The sequence below is a fragment of the Ornithodoros turicata genome, chromosome 2 (assembly GCF_037126465.1).
Source record: "Ornithodoros turicata isolate Travis chromosome 2, ASM3712646v1, whole genome shotgun sequence".
In the NCBI taxonomy this organism is placed as follows: domain Eukaryota; kingdom Metazoa; phylum Arthropoda; class Arachnida; order Ixodida; family Argasidae; genus Ornithodoros; species Ornithodoros turicata.
The window spans coordinates 146,167,966-146,186,967 of NC_088202.1; the positions used below are offsets into that span (position 1 = coordinate 146,167,966).

Sequence of the window (19,002 nt, forward strand, 5' to 3'; positions counted from 1 at the left end):
CCTACGAATACGACCACTACGTTGGAAACAAGTTCCTACTGTACTACGACCTGGGTCCCGATCAATCCTCCGTCCACCTGGCCCCGATTTGGCATGAAAACGTTCGTCTGCAACTCAAGTTCCGACGCGCCTTGGCCGAACCCACGACCGTATTGATACTGTTCGAGAGTGTGAGAATCATGTCCATCGATAAGAACAGGAACGTCACTAGATTAGCGATGTTCGAGCAAGACATCGAGAGACTCCCAAAGTACAACGACTACACTTCGGCACTCTTCCGTGGTGTATACGCTCGAGACGGTCGTCTGCCCGCGCTGGATAGACCGGGTATAGTCGTGGTCAACACCGATCGGCGACAGCAAGCTCGTAATTTCTCGTCCAGTTTGCCTTTTTCATTCAACGTCGGGGAGAAAGACCTTCATTACCAGCTCGCGACGACTCCATCCATTGCCTGCCGCTTCATACGGACTTGACCTGCAAGAAAGACCATTTCAAAAATACATTGCTAGAACTGCATGTCAGTGCGAAAGAGTCATCATGATAACATGTAACATACCGTTTGCACAGAGAGCAGTAAGTAAAAGTCGCACCGCATTGCATCTTGCGATCTCAGAGTTGGCGCTCACAATGCCTGGAAGAAGAAATAAAAGTAAAAATAAATAAATAAATAACGGGAGTGCCTGACATTCATAAAAGCATACCCGATACGTCGTCTACGTACCTGAAATATATGCTGAAATCATGTAAACGAACCCGGGAAATAGCTTCAGATTCGGAACTAGCACCCAAGACAACCGCAAACTCCGCCGTTGCACAACCGACGGATTAGACAGATTAAACCGCACGCGACTGGCCCGAAGCGCTTTCACGTACATGGAGTACAATGTTGCATGGATTGCAAAAACAATAGCTAGAAGTAAGAGGTTCAGTATGAAGTTACAACAGAACCTGTACAATCAAGGAATTGCTCACAAACATTTGAAATCACGCGAACTTTTTCCAACGCGGACGAGGTGACTCTGAGCGCGAAAACCGCGGGTACCGACTTGCAAATTCAAAAGGAGAGGGTCACGTGGTGTAGAAGTCAGGTGGCGCTGCGCCGACCGAAAGGGAGGAGGAGAGGGCAAACCAGAGAGGAGAGGAGAGGCAAGGAGTCAGAGAGGAGTTCGGCTTTTTTTCTTCTGTTCTGTCAAAGCGTCGAAGCTTGGAAGCTCCGTCAGTCTGTGGGAGGTTTGCTGGTTGTGGGCGGCTACTTTGAAAGGCATCTTGACGTTTGTAATTTCATCCGCAGTGCATATACACTATTTCATTGACTACCTTCAGGTGCTCCTAGTGCATCGAAAGCTGTGGATGTGCTCGTGTAACACGCAGCAAATATGTGTGCGTTTTGTCTTCTTTCAGCTACCTCCTCCTCCTTCTAGTAACACGATGGTTTCTGGAGCTATGTGTCCTCCCTGGCGGGCACCTGCAGCTCCATTTCTTTTAAACTTCGGCGTTAATTGCGAAGACGCCAATTGAACGTGCGGCGCTCTGAAATGAGCGTTACGATGATTTCCTTCTGCCTCTCTCTCATGTGTGCTTTGTGCTCACTATTTACATTTAAAAAATGGGAGAGCACAAGAACGGCTCACAAGCTAATTACGTTGCGTATTGCTCCAAATGGTCTCTTTCGTCTCCACTTCTGCTTCAGGTACTTCGCTTTGTGTGAAAACTTTTACTGCGTATGCTACCTGAACCACTTGCTTTCTTCAAAAAAGTCAGAGAAAAAGCTAATGTTTCTTCTACAATTATTACGCGTCGCATTTCCGAGCTCCGTGATGGAACTGGTTTCCCCTGAGAGGCCATACGCAGGAGGAGGGTGGGGAAGAGGGGGAGAGAGGGGGAGCTACAAAAAATACTGACTACACGGCTGTGGTCAAGCTTGTCTACTAACTCCTCCATCACCCGTGGGGATCAGTGCAGCAGCTATAGGAGACAGAAGTAGCCAGACAGAGTAGAACAATTTCAACGTTAATTCCAAATACGAAATAGCACCCGCATACGAAAGTGTCTGAAAATTCTTCTAGGGCTATGGAACAATCCACCATCCTAACGCTTTGCGGCACACGCCCTGCAACGGTTTCTGACAGACACAGTCTGGGCTCGACGTTAACTGTCACTCTTTGACTGACTACTCCAGTGTCCCAGTGACCACGTATTTCAGTGTGCACTGCCTGCAACCAGGGACGGCGAGCGAAATTACAGGCCCCGGGGATGGGTCATGCCCCCCCCCCCCCCCCGTCCTCACGATACCGTTGTGATAACACAGTTCACTACTACTTCTTTGTATGATTACCACAGGCCTTGGTTCTGCGGGCCCCATCCCCGGCTGCCCTCCAACTCACACCGGCCTTGCCTGCAGCCTCAGCAAACGAAAGCGGATCAGCAGGTCTTCGTAGCCTGCACGAACCTGGCAACTTTTTCGTGTATTTTGCCTCTACATGTCCCCCTGCACAAGCAAAAAAAAAAGAGAAAAACCACAATTCATACGAGGCGCTATACGACGCGAAAGGGAGATTATTAACGATGAAAGCCTTTAGCCTGGAACGCGCCGGGGGTGTCTCGTGGGCCATTTTTAGTACATGTCTAAATAACAGCTAAAACTGCAGAGGTCAAGTACACATCCAAATTGAAATGTCTACTAAACGTATAACCCCGTAGAGCTCTAGTAGACCTCTAGGTGCAGACATTCACGAAACATCTAACCCTGTAGAGGTCTAGTACACGTCTACTTTTACACCTACCCCTTAAAGTCTCAACTTATCCCTGGGTTAGACGTCTATTATTCCACCACGTGCTAAATGGGCAGGTTTCGTCGCGATATCGAGTTCCGGCGAAGATGATGTCGGGACAGCTACTGATAATCTGCACGTGGAGGATAGCGAGGCATAGTCTCCGCGGCAAAGTAGTTTCACGACAGACGTCTCATTTGATACAAACGCGCGATCGAAGCACCGGCGCCAGCCGTGGTTGTGTTGATAGGGGCCACACGCGAAGTAACTTGCAGCTCTCTTGACAGCTCTCGCTCCGCTTAACGACAGTATAGCCCATCATCACGACAGGGTAGACGCTATCGTTCCCGTGAGCGACACCGTACTTTACGAGCGCCGCGTTTCGAGCGCAGGGAATACCAAAGACTCATCGCTAGCGCTACGTTGCATCACACATAGGGCGTTTATGTTTAATCGCCCGGAGGCGCTCGGAGCGGATATGTCGTCACAGATCTGGCTCGAGGGCGTATGAGAATTGGCTCAGATCCGCCCGCTTTGTGTTTGGTTATTCGCTCAGAGTCACATCCGAGGCAGCTCGCTTCGCTCGGAGCTTGGAGGGCGAGCTCGCAGATCCTTCCCACAATTCCTGAGCTAGAAGATGGCGGCTATTTTGAAATTTTGAGGTGGCTTTCATCCAGACAATCTAGACCGGCGTACCACACGAACCAGTTGTGGAATTAGTGCTTGAAAATGCAAAACTCTCTGACAGATGTCGAGAAACTTTATGTAACACAGGCTTTGATGCAGAGTTTGCAGCCAGCGTCATGATGGACGAACGCGCGAGTGGCCCCGCGTGAACGACAAGAAAATCGGTCGTCGTCGTCTTCCACACACTACGTGCAACATGGAATGAAACGTGAAATGATGTAAAAAAGAAAAAAGAAGGAACACAAAATCAGAAAAACTGACAGAAGCGAAACCTTCAAGCCACTAAACGGTGCCCTACGACGAACACCAACGGAAGCAGACGACACAGCAATTCATACTGCGCAAGCGCAAAGCCGTTGTCGCTCAGTCGCGTATGGAATTTAATTTTCTCCTCGCTTTACACCCGACCGATCGATTTCCGGTTCGGTGACGCACTTCCGCTCAGCTCGGGCTTTGCTCCGAGCGAATAAACATAAACGCCCATAGAGGTGTGTGCCGCCGCGCCGATGCGCCGCCGCCGAGTGCATAAGCCTCGCCGTCGCTGCCTATTCAGAAGGATCGGCGTGGGGCCGCCGCCGACACCGCAAGAGCTGACGCCGACGACGTTACACTGGTTGCAGACAACAGTGTCGCTCCCATGCACTTGTTGTTGGCGTTCTTCACGGGCGAAACCTGTGTAGGGATAAAGAGGAACGTGGTCACTCGGAATGAGACCAAAGGAACAGGATTTTCCTTAACACTTGCTGTGTCTCTATTTGCAGTCGTTAGGAGTCGACGTTAAGATATAGGACGAGATTCCTGTGGCGGTACTAGTTTTTCGAAGCCGTGTTAGAACCTTGAAGCGACAGTGGTATTGAGCGCTGTATAGACGTCGATAGATGCTGAGAGTAGAGTTAAAGGAGAGTGAGGAACTATGTCTCCTGTGCAGACTTAAGAGGGCAGTCTTCGCGTTCCTCCACCAAAGTTGTTCTCCCTAATGAAATACTGACGGAACACCTAAGACAGCGGACCTTCTTCAACTACCAGTATTCAACTGAAATATGTACATATGAATTGCATTCGTTTCAGCCCGTTTTTACCGCACTTATTGCACGAGTTTCACCTAAGTTGGACTCAGTTCTTAAGTCTATGGAGGATTTGTGTTCGCACGGTTACTGTAAACTTCGCTGAACTTCAACAGGAGACAAGTACAGGCGTGTTCTCCTCGACTTTATCTAGGGAACCACACATTTTTGAAGGCCTGACGCGATCCACTGATTTTTGGTGAATGAAAGTCTCTCAAATTTTCAATGCATGGGAGTCTATGCGGGATGCAACAAAATCGCTTCTCTCTGCCCGCCCGCCCGTGATATTTGAGCCAAAATGATGTCATTCCCTACAGAAGCAGTCTAGGAATTGATTGTAATTGACAAATTCGACAAGCTTGCTGCTATTTTCCAGATTCCTAGGAATGAAAATAACTGCTTTGTCGTTTGCTAGCATGTTCTGCACGGTGGCGCCCATTATATTACTTCCATAGAGCGCGTGAGAAAAGCAAAGCGAAGAAAACAATGTTGGGACGGTGGAAGCGAACGTTATCTAGATCGCATGAATCCGCCTTAAACATTGACTGAAGGTTTTCACAAGTGGAGATAATTTCGCGCGTGACGCTATACCTACTTGGCAGACAGACTTACGATGCCACGCTGCGAATAATTTATAACGGAGAAACCTACGAAAGAATCGTGGTTGTCAGCCATTGCGTAACGAAAGAAATACGGCCACGTAAACTTTCGTCTTGATGGTTCCCCTATGCGCTATACATATTGCTGTAAACGAAGGTTTGCGTGGTCATTTTTCTCTTTCTTTTTTCCACAGTGCTTGGCAACGACAATTTCTTCGTACGTTTCTCTGGCACAAATTCTTTACTCTGAGGCAGAATAACTCTGAGTCAAGGAGGTATCCCGTCGATGAGGTATCATGTCTTGCACGAAGATACGTGGCTGACCTTTTAGAGCAGCCACCCAGACTACAACACTGAACGCCTCCACTTGTACGCCTCTTAGACTAAAGAATGGCCTTTGACAAAAGACAGATTCCAACCCCGCGATTTCCAGTCAAGTTGATGATGAATATTGAGCTGTGCTTACCTCATGGCGTACGCTTCGTCGAGCCTTCCGACGTCTCCGTCCGGGAATAGAATTCTCTTCTTCTTCCACCACTAGGAACAGTGGCCACAGTGGCCAGTGGAATAGAATTCATCGTCGATTGACTCCGGGATGCAGGCACGCAAGTGTTCTTTCTCATCTTCTACAGCGCAAGCGTTCATCGGCTAACGTAGTTCCCTCTTCTTCTTTCACACAGATAGAGGTTCAAAGTTGGTTCGTTCACCGAAAAGCAGCGTGGTTGCAGCAGCGCCATCCCATGGCTCAGTGGTTAGCGTGCTGGCCATGTCACGTCGAGACTGGGAGGTACCCGGGTTCGAATCCCGGTGCCGGCTGTGCTGTCTCGGGTTTTTCCTCAGACGCTTTCAGACATATGTCGGCACAGTTCCCCTAGAAGTCGGCCCAGGACGCACATTCCCCCAGGGCGTTAGTCGTGACGTTCCCACATACGTGAGACCGACAACGGCAAGCCCTTTCACCACCACCACCACCCACGCCACAAGCTTCCGCAGTCCGTGTTAGCCCCACGAGTCAGCTGCGGCTATCAGAGGTGTACACACGTCAAGAGCTGGAGCATGGAGAACACGAAAGCGTGGCAGACAGAGAGGTCTAGTACTTGCGTACCGTGCAGAGTTCAGGGGAACCACTAGCGTAGCCAGCAGAGGGGGTCCTGCGTGTTCAAACGCCTCGAAACAGTACCTTTGGTTGCACATTTCGTAAAGGGAAACGAGGCGGGTAATCCTCATCTCTCATGCAGCCTCCATCGAACCCTTTCGGAGATTTTTTTTTTTCGGGTTACGCCGCTAGGGGAACTATGCTGAGATCCAGCCTGTGAAAAAAAATTCAGAGAGAATCTTCCAACAGCAGAGCTTGTATCAGGCTGAGCAGATAAACAACGAGAATTACCTCAGACAGGCGACATTTATGGGTAAAAACGGACATATGCCTCCAGCGATCACAAATCAAGGAAAAAGGCACGGTGCGGCAAGGTTCGGTTCCTTGAGTCAGCACTTTTCATATTCAATTCCATCACAGACAGATCTTTTTAGGCAGCTTTATTCCAAGAACGGACATCTGCGTCCTCCAAGAGATCCATCCGCAAGAAAGAAAATGAAGGAAAAAAATGAAAGTAAAGAAAACGCGCAACCAGGTTCTCCCTACCTACATACACAGTACTGCTTCATAGTCCAAGATTCAACGCAGAGCGACAGATACTTATACACATTAAGCCGGCTTAGCTTCTCCAAGGATATTGTGCCATTTTGAAAAACTCTCACGGCACCTTCAAGGACGACGTCTTCAGGCCTAGTGACGATCGTAATCCAATAATAGGAAGAACTCATTGTGGCTACGCCGGAGATCTTACGGACGTCGGTTATTTCTTTCAGTACATGCATCTTGCACATTCCTGGCGCGCCATTCATCAACCATTCATTCACTGTCTTTACAATAAAGTTGGCCATCAATAAATGCGCGGCTCCGGTCGTGTTGTCGTCCTGTAGCTCGTGGCAGCAACAATAGTAGGGGTCTATAAAGGCGTCGTTGCAACTTCGATTTTCTGGTATTTCATGCAGGAGACTGAGTCCGTACCTCGTACGGTACTGGTAACGGGAACGCGGAAGCCGAGCCAATTCCACTAGGGTGGCATGTATGTCGAAAGGCGTGGTCAGCCTGTGCTGGTTGACGCGGAGGTTCTCCATTATTTCTGGGTACATTGCGCGAAAAGCGGGCGGGAACATCATAATGCACAGAGGCAGGCGGTCCTCGTAGCTTCCCATGAGGGTCTGGCGGAAGTCGCCATAACGCATACCATGATCGCTTACGAAGACGACCAGTGACCTGTTCATCACGCCGGACTTCGTGAGTGTCTCGAAAGTACGTCGAAATGGGAGATCGACGTAGCCAGCATCGTTGAAAGAGTCGTGTGTGAGATCAGACATCCACGAGTAAATGAAAGAGGGCCGGTCAGCCAGCAGTGTGAGCAGAGATGATGTGTACTGTAGGTAAGCCTCCGTTCGTAAGCGCTGATGCATGCAGTAGTCTGTATAGTTCGTGCTGTAAACTCCTAACATCAGCAGTCGTGGGTAGTAGTGTGTAGGAGCACTACGAAAACCAGTACAGAACATTGTGAACAGTCCAGATTCGGGCGTCTCTTCCAGGAACATTGTCCTGTAGCCCATGTCAGAATAGGTGTCCCAGAGGAAGCGTACATTCTCTATGGCATCCCTTTCACAAGTTCTCCATCCTTCATCATAGTTCATTCCGGACAGCATGGCGACTTGGTTAGGAAAAGAATTGGGGCCCACTTTGGTAAGCCCAAATAACTCGATCGTATGAAAATTGCGGAACAGGTAGTTTCTTGTGATCTCCAGGTGGCGCAGAGAGTTCAGCCTAGAGATGCTGTCGACACCGAGAAAGATTATGTTCATTCGGCTGACTCCATCTGTTTTTCTTGATGAGATTTTATTGCAGCGACGCTCCACTCTCTGCTTGAGCATCGGGATCAGGAAGAAGTCGTGAAAGGTCGAGTTACCTTCTAGCTTGCATTCCACCTTGATCTGCTCAAACTTTATCGGCCTCCCGAAGCGCAAGATGTGAGGGGCGCTAAAATACACCGTAAAGTCTGCAGCTTTACTGGACTCGTTCCTCTTAACGTAACGGTAGGAACAAGTGAGGGTTTCAGGGCTGGTATTGTAGTACTGCGTAAGTACGTCGGTGTTGAGGGAGAGAATATTCCTCTCTTGTTCTACGAAGGAAGGCCTGTGGAAGCACTTGTAGTATTTGACTCTGTCATAATACTTTGCTACGGAGGGGTCGAAAGGGCTAAAGTCGGGGATTCTGCAGGCACTGGTGTCCACGACATAGCCACGTACCACAGGTCGTAATGAGTTTGACGAGAACTGCTTGGATTTTGCTGTCAGCGCTGAACTGTAGGCAGCGAGGAGGAATCCAAACGTAACGATGGTTGCAGACAACAGAGTCGCTCCCATGCACTTGTTATTGGCATTCTTCACGGGCGAAACCTGCGTAGGGATAAACAGGAACGTGGTCACTCGAAAATTAGACGAAAGGAACAGGATTTTGCTTAACACTTGCCGTGTCTACATGCTATCGTGATCACTAGACATTACCGATATTCATGATAAAGAAAAGACATAGGACGAGATTTCTGTAGCAGTAGTTGTTTTTCGAAGCCGTGTTAGAACCGCGAAGCGACAGTGGCTTTGAGCGCTGTATAGGCGTCGATAGATGAACAGAAAGGAGTGAGAGAAGTATGCGTCTTGTGCACACTCCAGAGGGCAGTCTGCACGTTCCTCCACCCAAGTAGTTCCACCCTAAGGGACAGCGGACCTTCTTCAACTGCATCCGTTTCAGCCCATTTTTACCGCACTTATTGCACGTGCTTCACTTAAGTTGGACTCAGTTCTTAAGTCCATGGAGAATTTGTGTTCGCACGGTTACTGTAAACTGCGCTAAACTTTAACAGGAGACAAGTACAGGCGTGTTCTCCTCGACTTTCTCTAGGGAACGATACGTTTTTTTAAAGCCTGACGCGATCTCTTGATTTTTGGTGAATTAAAGTCCCTCAAATTTTCAATGCATGGGAGTCTATGGGAGATGCAACAAAATCGCTTCTCTCTGCCCGCCCGCCCGAGATATTTGGGCCAAAATGATGTCATTCCCTAGAGAAGCAGTCTAGGAATTGATTGTAATTGACAAATTCGACAAGCTCGCTGCTATTTTCCAGATCCCTAGGAATGAAAATAATGGCTTTGTCGTTCGCTAGCATGTTCTGCACGCTGGCGCCCAACATATTACTTCCATAGAGCGCGTGAGAAAAGCAAAGCGAAAGAAACAATGCTGGGGCGGTGGAAGCGTAGGTTAACTGTATCGCATGAGTCCGCCTTAAACCTTGAGTGCAGGATTTCACAAGTGGAGATAATTTCGCGCGTGACGCTATACTACTTGGCAGACAGACTGCCACGCTGCGAATAACTTACGACAAAGAAACCTACGAAAAATCGTGGTTGTCAGCCACTGCGTAACGAAAGAACTACGGCCACGCAAACTTTCGTCTTCATGTTTCTCCTATGCGCATTACGAATGGCTGAAAACAAAGTTTTATTTATTTATTTATTTTTTTGATGCACAGTGCTTGGTAGCAACATTTTTTTCGTACGTTTTTCTGGCACAAATTCTTTACTCTGAGGCAGAATAAGTCTGTGCGTTAAGCAGGTATCCCGTCGAGGAGGTATCATGTCTTGCACGAAGATATGTGACTGACCTTTTAGAGCAGCCACCCAGACTACAACACTGAGTGAAGCTACTTGTACGCCTATGTGACCTATGACGAAAGACAGATTCCAACCTCGCGATTTCCGGTAGAAGATGGCGTTGATGATGAATACTGAGCCGTGCTTACCTCATGCCGTACGCTTCCTCGGGCCTTCCGGCGCCTTCGTCTGGAAATAGAATTCATCGGTGATTGACTCTGGTATGCAGGCACGCCAGTGTTCTTCTTCTTCTTTGTCGTCTTCTACAGGGCACGCCCTCAGCCACTACCGCTGATCGTTCTTCTTTCTCGTAGATGGTGGTTCCAGCTGGTTCGTTAGTAGTAGTAGTAATAATTAACTGCAAAAAAAAAGGAACAAGGGGGAAAAGACTTGAAGCAGTGTGGCTGCCCTAAGGCAGTGTTTTCCAAAGTGTGGTCCGCGGACCCTTGGGGGTCCGCGAGAGTGTTCGTGGGGGTCCGCGACCGTCTCTCACATTTCAGTGAGGATTTTATTCCTCACAAATACGCGCTCGTACATGCTGCCCGATTTCCAAGCACCCAGAACTTCCAAAATTGCTACAAGCATGTTTCAACGGCTAGCTTCTAATTTCTGATAGAAAAGTCATGCAACGCACGTTTGTCCGCGTCATACACATACAAACAAGAAGAAGAAACCAGTCCGGAATCGTTTCTGAAGCTGTATCGAAAGCACGCAGCAGCTGACGAGGTTGCTGGTTATGCACTGGCTGTGACGGTGTGTGTGTGTGGGGGGGGGGGGGGGTCCGTGAATTCGTTCTCATCGCTTCCGGGGGTCCGTCACCGCCAAAAGTTTCGGAAACACTGCCCTAAGGGGCCTGCAGCTCCATCTCATTTAGGTGATTTTGAGGTTTACGATATGTGTGGCTGCTAATAGCTGCAGTATATACAGCTTTCTGGTTCGTTCGCCGAAAAGCGGTGTGGCTGCAGTAGCGTAACAATATCCACCACACCAGCTCACCACACCGGTTAGCGTGCTGACCGTGTCACGTCGCGGCTGGGAGGTACCAGAGATCGAATCCTCGTCTGGCACTTTGCCTGGATTTTCCTCAGACGCTTTCAGACATATGTAGGGACAGGTCCCTTGGAAGTCGGCCCAGGACGCACAATCTCCGACGGCCGACGATGGCGGGTCCCTTCACAGCCAGCATCCACGGCGCCGTTCGTGATCATAGTTGTCTCGCCACCCGAAAACTACGATCGTTATTGCAAGGTGAACCCCCGTTAGTGTGACTCCCGTTAATCAGACATTGTCGTTTTATATGACATCTTTCCTTGAGAACCGTTTCGCTGCCATCTAAGTCCACATCGTTTTCACGACCCATTGCGAGACGATTTGTGTCATAGTAGGGTCAAACACATGGTATATCATGACCACCCTTCACACTTCACCACCACTTGACCTCGGACTAGCCCCAGGGAGAGATTTTGCTCTTAACATCCGCTTCCCTTGCGGTACCATTACAACTCCGCGAGGGATGATTTCGCTTTATTATGGCACGGACTCACAGTAAGGGGGACCATCTATGAATGTGTACAGCTCTCGTCAACCTTAATAATAACACTGGGAAAAAATATGGCCTAGTTCCCGAGCACGATTACAGCAACCCTGGTGCCTTGAGGAAATTTTATTTTATTTTCTCAGATTTTATTCACTTAAAAATCCCCCAGTGCGCTCAGGGTGGCTTTTATCGCAGAACGGATATTCTTTTTCCACAGTGTCATTATTAAGGTTGACCGGAGCTGTACCAGCTTTAAAATGAACAACACGAGCACCTTTCCCACGCACATTTCTCGTCTGACCGCACCATCCGTACCATCCAGATTGATTACCCATTCCTTTTAGTCACAGTGAATATTAAAGCAACTCTCTTTCGTTGTCCTGCAATGCTGACTAGAATTCTTTGCCTTCAATTTTGTTGCGCATTTCCGGAAAGCCTTTTTGAAACGATTAGTATAACTGAATAAGCCGGTTTTCAACAAATCGGGAGAGAGAGAGAGACAACGATGTCATTTGGGATGATGGTTGGCTAGCTGCGTGCTTTGCAGTCAAGCTCTGTTGTGAGAACGATAGTGCTTGAGGGTCTATCCCAAAATGCCGCCGTTAAGGATCCGCCGTTTAAAATCCCATAAGTTCAAAATTCCAAACGGCGCTGTAGCGTAACCTTGCGCGCGCATGCCCAGCTGCGGGGAGCCTCCTATATATATATATATATATATATATAGCCACGTGAGGAACACTAAAAAAAAAAAGAAAATCTAAACTAATCTAGCCTAACCAAATTCCGACTATAGCTGCCGATCTGATGCGGCCGCCGTGCTAAGTCTAACGGTTGCCAAAAAAAAAGGGGGTTTTATTCACGACAATGACTTCTTAAAGACGTCATCACGCAAAACTGAGCGATTTGTCAGTATTATTCAACGCTATCGTCGCACGATTTTTCATATTGAATCTTTAACGTAGAAATCGGTGATTTTGAACATCTGGGATTTTAAACGGTGCAATATCGTGGTATATACCCGATAGTTTTCTTTCGTTAGTGCTTGTTTGCCGGCCTCATTTCACCACACGCACAGCTTATGCTGAATTTCACATTACACCAGTCGTAACAGTCCTATAATTTTTTTCCCTTCACATCAGGAATGTTTTTTTTCCAGATTTTCTAAACTCGCGAACCAAAAAAGAAACTACATGCGGATGTAACCGAGCACTCGAACATCTAGGGTGTCCCTCCGAAATCTTAAATCTGTGTTCACCACCCTCGTGGATGGGAGTTGGGACAAAAACCTTGGAGTCATTAAAGCACAAAAACGTTGTACCAATAACGAGACCAGCTCCGTCGATGGTCGTGCTTTAATAAACGCCGCATGGTTCGGAAATGGCGCCCATTTTTAGCGCGCCATTCACCAAAATAAGCATTTTTGCGGCGGATTCATCGGAGAGTTGGGTGGGCAAGAAAACGCCTTGCTAAAGTACGCAGAGTTCATGAGAGGCACGTTGCATCTCTCGTCCGGAGGTGGGTGTGTCTCTCCCTCAGATGTAGTAGGTGGTAGTCCGCACCATTGTACACAGAGTGCGACATAGAAAAGCTGATCTCTCGACAGGCCTTTCACGTCACCCAGATGTACCCTGGATTCTCTGGCAGCCTTCTGGTACGCCCTTAAGAGGGATAAAGTGCCGAGGGCGTCTGCCTGGTATTCCTGCGCGAAAGCAACGAGTGACCTCGCTTTCGGAACACTGTCTATGTGTTCTACATAGCACCGCTCCAGGATCTTGTACTCCGCGAGACTCTTCCGCGTAAACCACGGTGATAAGGCCCCGGTGCCATCCCTGAGACGGCCCCCTTGATCATAGCCGTGCATTATCTCGTGCGTCGTTATGAATCCCAGCATGCCATAGTTGATCTCAGGGGGGCCACCTGCGCTAAAGAGCGGTTTCATGAGGAAAGGGACACCCACTGAGATGAAGTTCGAGCTAATCATGTTGAAGCCATTGGCTTCGTTCGCGTTCAGAGGGACCGCCAGGTCGTAGAAATAATCGGAGAAACCATCCGCTGCACCTTTCCAGTCCTTCTTTGTTTGAAATGCGTTCAGCTTTAGATAATCCAGGACAAAAGGGCCGTTTAAGTCGGGGAAGTCCTTGTAGAACGCATCGACTTTTTGGGACGTATTCAGTTTAGGCGGGTATCCCAGGCGGACCTTCATCTTGGATATTTTCTGCAAGGCTCCGGAGCGTGTTTCCTCATCGAGCCACGAGCAGGTCTTAAAGGATTCTTTAATTTCGTTCACGATTCTTTCGGCCACTTCTCTGGCAGCGCTAAGTGTTTCTTCGTCAACTATCGGAAAGACCGTTGTAGAACCCGCAGCGACTGACATGGCCCCGAGGACCGTGTTAATGCACCAGAAGGTCTTGTACACCGCCACTTCATAGAGGTAGAGGATGCATCTCCAGGCGAATAACCATCTCAGTTCCTCATCCGAAATGAGCCTTTGTTTTCCGAAGACGCGATGAAAAAATCGAAAGTCGGCCTCGGTCATGCTTATCTTCATGTTTTGAAGGGGGCGAGACGATTCGTAGCGCTCGAGAGCTTTAGTCCATGCCTTTGAGAGAGTGTCGTCCCCGTTTTCCAGACCTAATTTCCCCAACTCCAATACCTTGACAGCGTTGCTGCCATTTGACACTGGGCTGCCAGTTCTTGACATGTTGCTGACTTCACTTCTCTTGTGCTCTGCCTCAGTGATGCGTTGGACAAGGTCATCGCTGACGGGCGTCAAGAATAATTCCGACATGATTTCGCCTATACTCGAACCTTCCAACAACAGTGAGGCCTTCGTGATCTGCCGCAGCGTAAAATTTGGAGAACCGAAATCTTCTTGTTCCAACTTGAAAATTAACGGAATGTTAGTTTCGAATATGAATTTAACCATGACGTCCAACGGGTCAAAGGACATGTTTCCTTTTGGATCCATCTGATGTTGGGCTAAGAAGTCTGAGGCGGCTTTCGCAGACTCATTTTTGTCAACTTGGGTGCAATGTCTGAACAGCGCTGCGGACTGCTGAAAAGGAGTTCTCCCACGTGCGGGAATGTGTTCTTTCTCCAAATTTTTCTGTATAGCTTCCGTCAAATTTCGTGTAGCAACATTCTGATACCTCTTATCTACGTACACGCCGCTCTTTCTCAGCTGCTCACTCATGCCACAGGTAAACGCGTAGAAGTTGTCACACGGGTCCTTGTCCGTGTCTATGATAGCCTCAAAGTACTCGCGGACGTACCGGCAATGATCGCTGTCGCAGACGTCTTCGCTCAGCGGGCTGGTTCTTTCCGTGGGCGTCGCGTTGGTATCTTCATAATCTCCGTAGTTCGCTTCAGGAGGTCTCGGCTTCGGCGAGAGTTTTCGAATCTTTACGTTTCCGGGAGATAGCGGTGTGTGAGCTTTCTCCGTCGTACTTTGTTCTTTGTTAACCAGAACCCAGACAGCTGCTGCAGCGATGCCTAGGACCAAGACGGCGAAAACCATCATAGCCACTATAGCGTAGGTTTTGTTGCTGGCTTGTCCGGCTGTCGTCCCCTGCTGGGAAGCGAGAATTTATAAACGACGTAAACAACGCGAAGTGACAGAGGCAGCAACGACACAGACACGTTATGTTTCAAACGCCCAGAAATTAGCGAATTCGAAGAACTAAGGGACAAGAGGCGCTGACACCAGGAATGGCCCCCTATTACTTGAAGCGCAAGGGAAACTGCGTGCTAGTGCGGTGTAGCATATCTGGCAACCATGTTAGATTCCTGGCGTCAGCACGTTTTTTCCCTGGATTGTTTTTGAAACAGAATTTGTTTCGCAGCAGTGTGGTGAGCCTTACACAAAATACAAGTACCACTCTCTGCAGTTCTTGTTCAGCACGCGCATTATAGCGCTTTCATAAAAATATAGGAACACCGGGCATGTGACCAAATAAACTATCCAGCATTGGCCATTCAGTTCCCCTAGCGTTCTGACGTACAGGCGTCGCCCACCTTAAGAGTATTGCGGGAGCGCGTGGCCTGCTTGCATGCCAGCGCCGCCATGTGTCGATGGGGACCCAAGCAGCACAATGTACTGAAAGTCGAGTGCAATAGGGGTGGACGGTATGTGTCTTATCCATGTTCTTTAGTTTCACGGGTCTGTTCAAGGCCTTCCACATACCCGTCCACCCCTATTGCACTCGACTTTCAGTACATTGTGCTGCTTGGGGAGGAGACTCTGGGGCCCTGGTGCACAAGCGCCCACTCTCGGCGGCGGCATGGCAAGCACGCACGAATCACTTCAGGACACTTCAGCGATAAGAGAATCAGTATACGAGCAAAAATATCGGTGTTTCCTTTTGCGTATTTGCATCCACACAAACACGTGACCAAACAAAAATTCTGTGATAACACATACCATAGTGAAGAGAACGCTCAGAGCAAACATGCGTGAGCCTACAGTGTTTGCATATGCCTCCAACTTATTTCAGAATATTGTGCCCCTGAAGCTCGCCCTTCCGCATTTAGATAACGCGTGGTCGATAACGCACACGCGCGGTTATTGTGCCTCTTTTCCGAGGGCGTAAGGTGATACTATACAGCAGGTGATCCATTCGTACCATGCCGATTACTCTGAGCTCAACCGACCGAGAGGAGGCGCACGTGTACCATGGTCTTAGAGCCTCCACCCCAGCATCGGCGCAAGGCGTCGCTGGCATGCAAGCAGCTACGGTTAAGGGTGGCGACGCCTGTACGTCACGTACAGCTTGTGCCAAAAGTCCACAGACCACGCGAGCGGCGTTTTTCTCCGCGCCGCGCCAGCCTAGCGGCGGCCGGAAGTTGGCGGGAGCGGACAGGTCCATTCATTTTGAGAGAGAGAGAGAGAGAGAGAGAGAGATTATGCGTTTAATGGCACAAAGGCAACAAAGGCCAAAGAGCGCCAAAACTATGGTAAGTGTGTGGGAGATGATGATGGGAGAGATGATGTGGGAGATATGTGGGACGATAACAACAACAAATGTTAATAACAAGTGAGTGTGGTAGTTAATAGCTATCTGCAAGTGCGAGCGGTGAGAGATTTACATGATGATCTAGTTGAGTGACAAAGGCTAAAAGCGGAGGAATGCTGAACACCTACATATGTCTAAGTAACCCGCACGTGGTCAAAAATTGGATGACATTATCAAACGGTACAAGAGGAGTGTCACCCAGTAGAAGGGCTGCGTGGAGTGGGACATGGTATCTGTAGAATGCGGTGAAATACTGTTGGCGTTGGTGTTCGAAGTGAGGGCAGGATGTCAGTACGTCAAAGACAGTCAAGCTGTCACCGCAGTGCGCGCAAGCTGGCGGATTCTGACCTCTGAGTAGGTGGTGATGCGTGAGCCATGTGTGCCCCATCCTCAATCTCGGGTAAAGAACTTGGGAGGATCTGTTGACGTGTTCAGTCCGATGCGGAGGGAAAACGTGTGGCTGTGTAACGTGTAGCTTGTTATTTACTTTCATGTCCCACTCCTGCTGCCACTGTGCGTAGACAGCTCTCTTTAACACCGACAGGATGTCTTGGAAGGGTAGTCCTAGAGCTGCGCACGCACAGAGCTTAGAGAATCGAAGTAAATTACTGAATTTTGAAGCTCGTTTTGTTGAATGTGCCGCACAGCCAGGAGCATCGCGTAAAGCTCTGCGGTGAAAACTGTGGCGTTCGCGTTCAGGCGTGCAGTCATAATAGAATCACCTTCAAGGGCAACGGCCGCCACACCCTTGCTTACTTTGGTCCCATCAGTGTAGATGGCATGGTGGTTCCCGAAGTCATGGAGAATGACAGTGTGTGGATTGTTTGTCAAACTGTGTCATTTTCAAGTTGGATTTTATTAGGTGTCTCTGCCAAGGGGTAGCATCGAGGACTGCCTGCTGCAGGGGAACGCCAAAGGGACGGAATCCCACACGGGAACTAGCCGCCTGCACACGAAACGGAAACGAGGGTACAACAGAGGGCTTTGTAAGGAAGATTCACTCCAGAGCAGGGTTCACACTACAGTGTAGAACTGGGTCATCGCCCTGGCATCTGTACTTTAGCGCAGCCTTCACATGTTCAAATTGTCTCCGTCTCTCGAGCGACCATTCATTGCCCTCAACATACAAACTCTTCACAGGGGACATCCGGAAGGCACCGGTGGCGAGTCGTATGCCTTCGTGGTGGATGGGGTCCAACACCTTCAATGCCGAAGGCCGAGCCGAGCCATACACACCACTCCCCTTCTCAATTACCGATCGCACAACCGAGTCGTAGACCCTCAACAATGTGACTTTGTCGGCTCCCCACGACCGATGGGATAAAACTTTATGAGCACGCCCTCCGGCCACGCACTAGGCGGTGTGGGCATGAGAATGTGCCACCGGTTGGGTCAGAAGATGGTCTTCACGACACGGGCGTTAAAATTGCATACGGTTCACGCAATATACGAGGGTCATTCCCGTTTAATTTCCTTCATAATCAGTTCCTCTTTTAGGTGGAAGCATTCGATTTTCGTTTTTATTGATTCTTGTTTTAAAAAGTCAGTGGTCCCGATACGGAGCTACACCTCTTTATTATAATGACGGTGACTGGGGAATACCATCGCCCAGGCGGGATACTCGACCCGATATCGCTAGTGGTAATGGAACTATGAGTCGCCTCAAAGTGAGGACCCAAGTTCTACGGCGTCCAAAAAGGTCACAGAAAAGATGGTGCACATACCTCTGAGGAATTCCACGGAGAACCGTTGGCATCCTGGACAACGATGGAAGCTTCCGAATCCGCCATCCCTTCTTGTTCTTCTTCTCGGCCTCGGGGAGTGACCGTTCCTCTTCTTCTGCCACAAATGAAATGGCCCTTAGCCACACTTATCCACCGTTATCCACTAAGGGCCATACCACCTTCTTCGTCTTCTTCTTCTACCAAGGAGATGATGGCGTGAGCCACTAAGGCAGAATCGGCCAGGACAAATGGCGTAATTAGGCTAGATGAGACGCAGGTAACTAATGACATATACAGTATATGCGCCAAACGAACGCAGATCTTCGTCTCCTCGTCACATTGCCCAGATCTTGCAAGTCTCCACCACTTCTTCTTCTTCTGCTTGAAATAGGTGGCGCGGGAATAGGTGAGTTCACTTATGGCGGGTTTGTCTGGCGATTTCATGTCAAGATGGCCTGGCGCACAGAAATTGCCCGCGCTGGATCACGTGACCGTTGCCGCGCGAGTGCTAGGAAATCGCGGTTTTAGCCACTTGGGTGACGCTAATAGTCATCGTGGTCTTCGAGTTTCGTCGTCTGCTAACCCACGTGAACTATGACGGTGACTATTATAGGTGATTCCTCGCGCCGTCGTCCTGGATGCGCTCCGTCCACCTCACGTTGAACGTCCAGAAATCTGCAGTCCTGCTGTTCCCCCATACTATCCGGACTGGCCTTGACCATCGTTCTGAATGTTGCCGGCCAGAGCATCCGCGAGACCAACCTGCTGCGCTACTTATGTGTCCGGTATGATGACATGCTTCACTGGTGCCATCATGTCAAAGTCATAAGCCAGAAGGCTTCGAACGCAATTG

The 19,002-nt window shown here is 49.1% G+C and overlaps 2 protein-coding genes and 1 long non-coding RNA gene across 4 annotated transcripts; all 3 read right to left on the minus strand.

Moving 5' to 3' along the window:
• Positions 1 to 3,789: 3,789 nt before the first annotated feature.
• LOC135386323 (uncharacterized) lies at positions 3,790 to 5,753 on the minus strand. Its single transcript, XR_010420663.1, has 2 exons — positions 5,588 to 5,753; positions 3,790 to 4,130 (listed from the first exon to the last, which is right to left on the minus strand). It is a non-coding gene; the product is annotated as an uncharacterized LOC135386323 (long non-coding RNA).
• An 889-nt stretch (positions 5,754 to 6,642) lies between these two features.
• Positions 6,643 to 10,179, minus strand: LOC135384221 (uncharacterized). The gene is made up of 2 exons (XM_064613431.1): positions 10,026 to 10,179; positions 6,643 to 8,625 (listed from the first exon to the last, which is right to left on the minus strand). The coding sequence occupies exons 1-2, from the start codon at positions 10,080 to 10,082 to the stop codon at positions 6,760 to 6,762; spliced, it is 1,923 nt and encodes a 640-aa protein (XP_064469501.1). The 5' UTR covers positions 10,083 to 10,179; the 3' UTR covers positions 6,643 to 6,759.
• A 2,568-nt stretch (positions 10,180 to 12,747) lies between these two features.
• On the minus strand, positions 12,748 to 18,283 carry LOC135384222 (neprilysin-1-like). 2 transcript variants are annotated; one of them, XM_064613433.1, is made up of 2 exons: positions 18,150 to 18,283; positions 12,748 to 14,981 (listed from the first exon to the last, which is right to left on the minus strand). In XM_064613433.1, the coding sequence occupies exons 1-2, from the start codon at positions 18,213 to 18,215 to the stop codon at positions 12,816 to 12,818; spliced, it is 2,232 nt and encodes a 743-aa protein (XP_064469503.1). In that variant the 5' UTR covers positions 18,216 to 18,283; the 3' UTR covers positions 12,748 to 12,815. The 2 variants fall into 2 exon arrangements, with proteins under 2 accessions (XP_064469503.1, XP_064469502.1); XM_064613432.1 differs by having other exon boundaries at positions 12,748 to 14,984.
• Between the last annotated feature and the right edge of the window lie 719 nt (positions 18,284 to 19,002).

Excerpts from the sequence above, each read along its gene's own strand:
- LOC135384221 (XM_064613431.1), bottom strand. The coding sequence starts at position 10,082 with ATGAATTCTATTTCCAGACGAAGGCGCCGGAAGGCCCGAGGAAGCGTA. Across the intron at positions 8,626-10,025 it reads GAGGAAGCGTACGGCATGAG|GTTTCGCCCGTGAAGAATGC; the intron begins GTAAGCACGGCT and ends ATCCCTACGCAG.
- LOC135384222 (XM_064613432.1), bottom strand. The coding sequence starts at position 18,215 with ATGGCGGATTCGGAAGCTTCCATCGTTGTCCAGGATGCCAACGGTTCT. Across the intron at positions 14,985-18,149 it reads CTCCGTGGAATTCCTCAGAG|CAGGGGACGACAGCCGGACA; the intron begins GTATGTGCACCA and ends CTCGCTTCCCAG.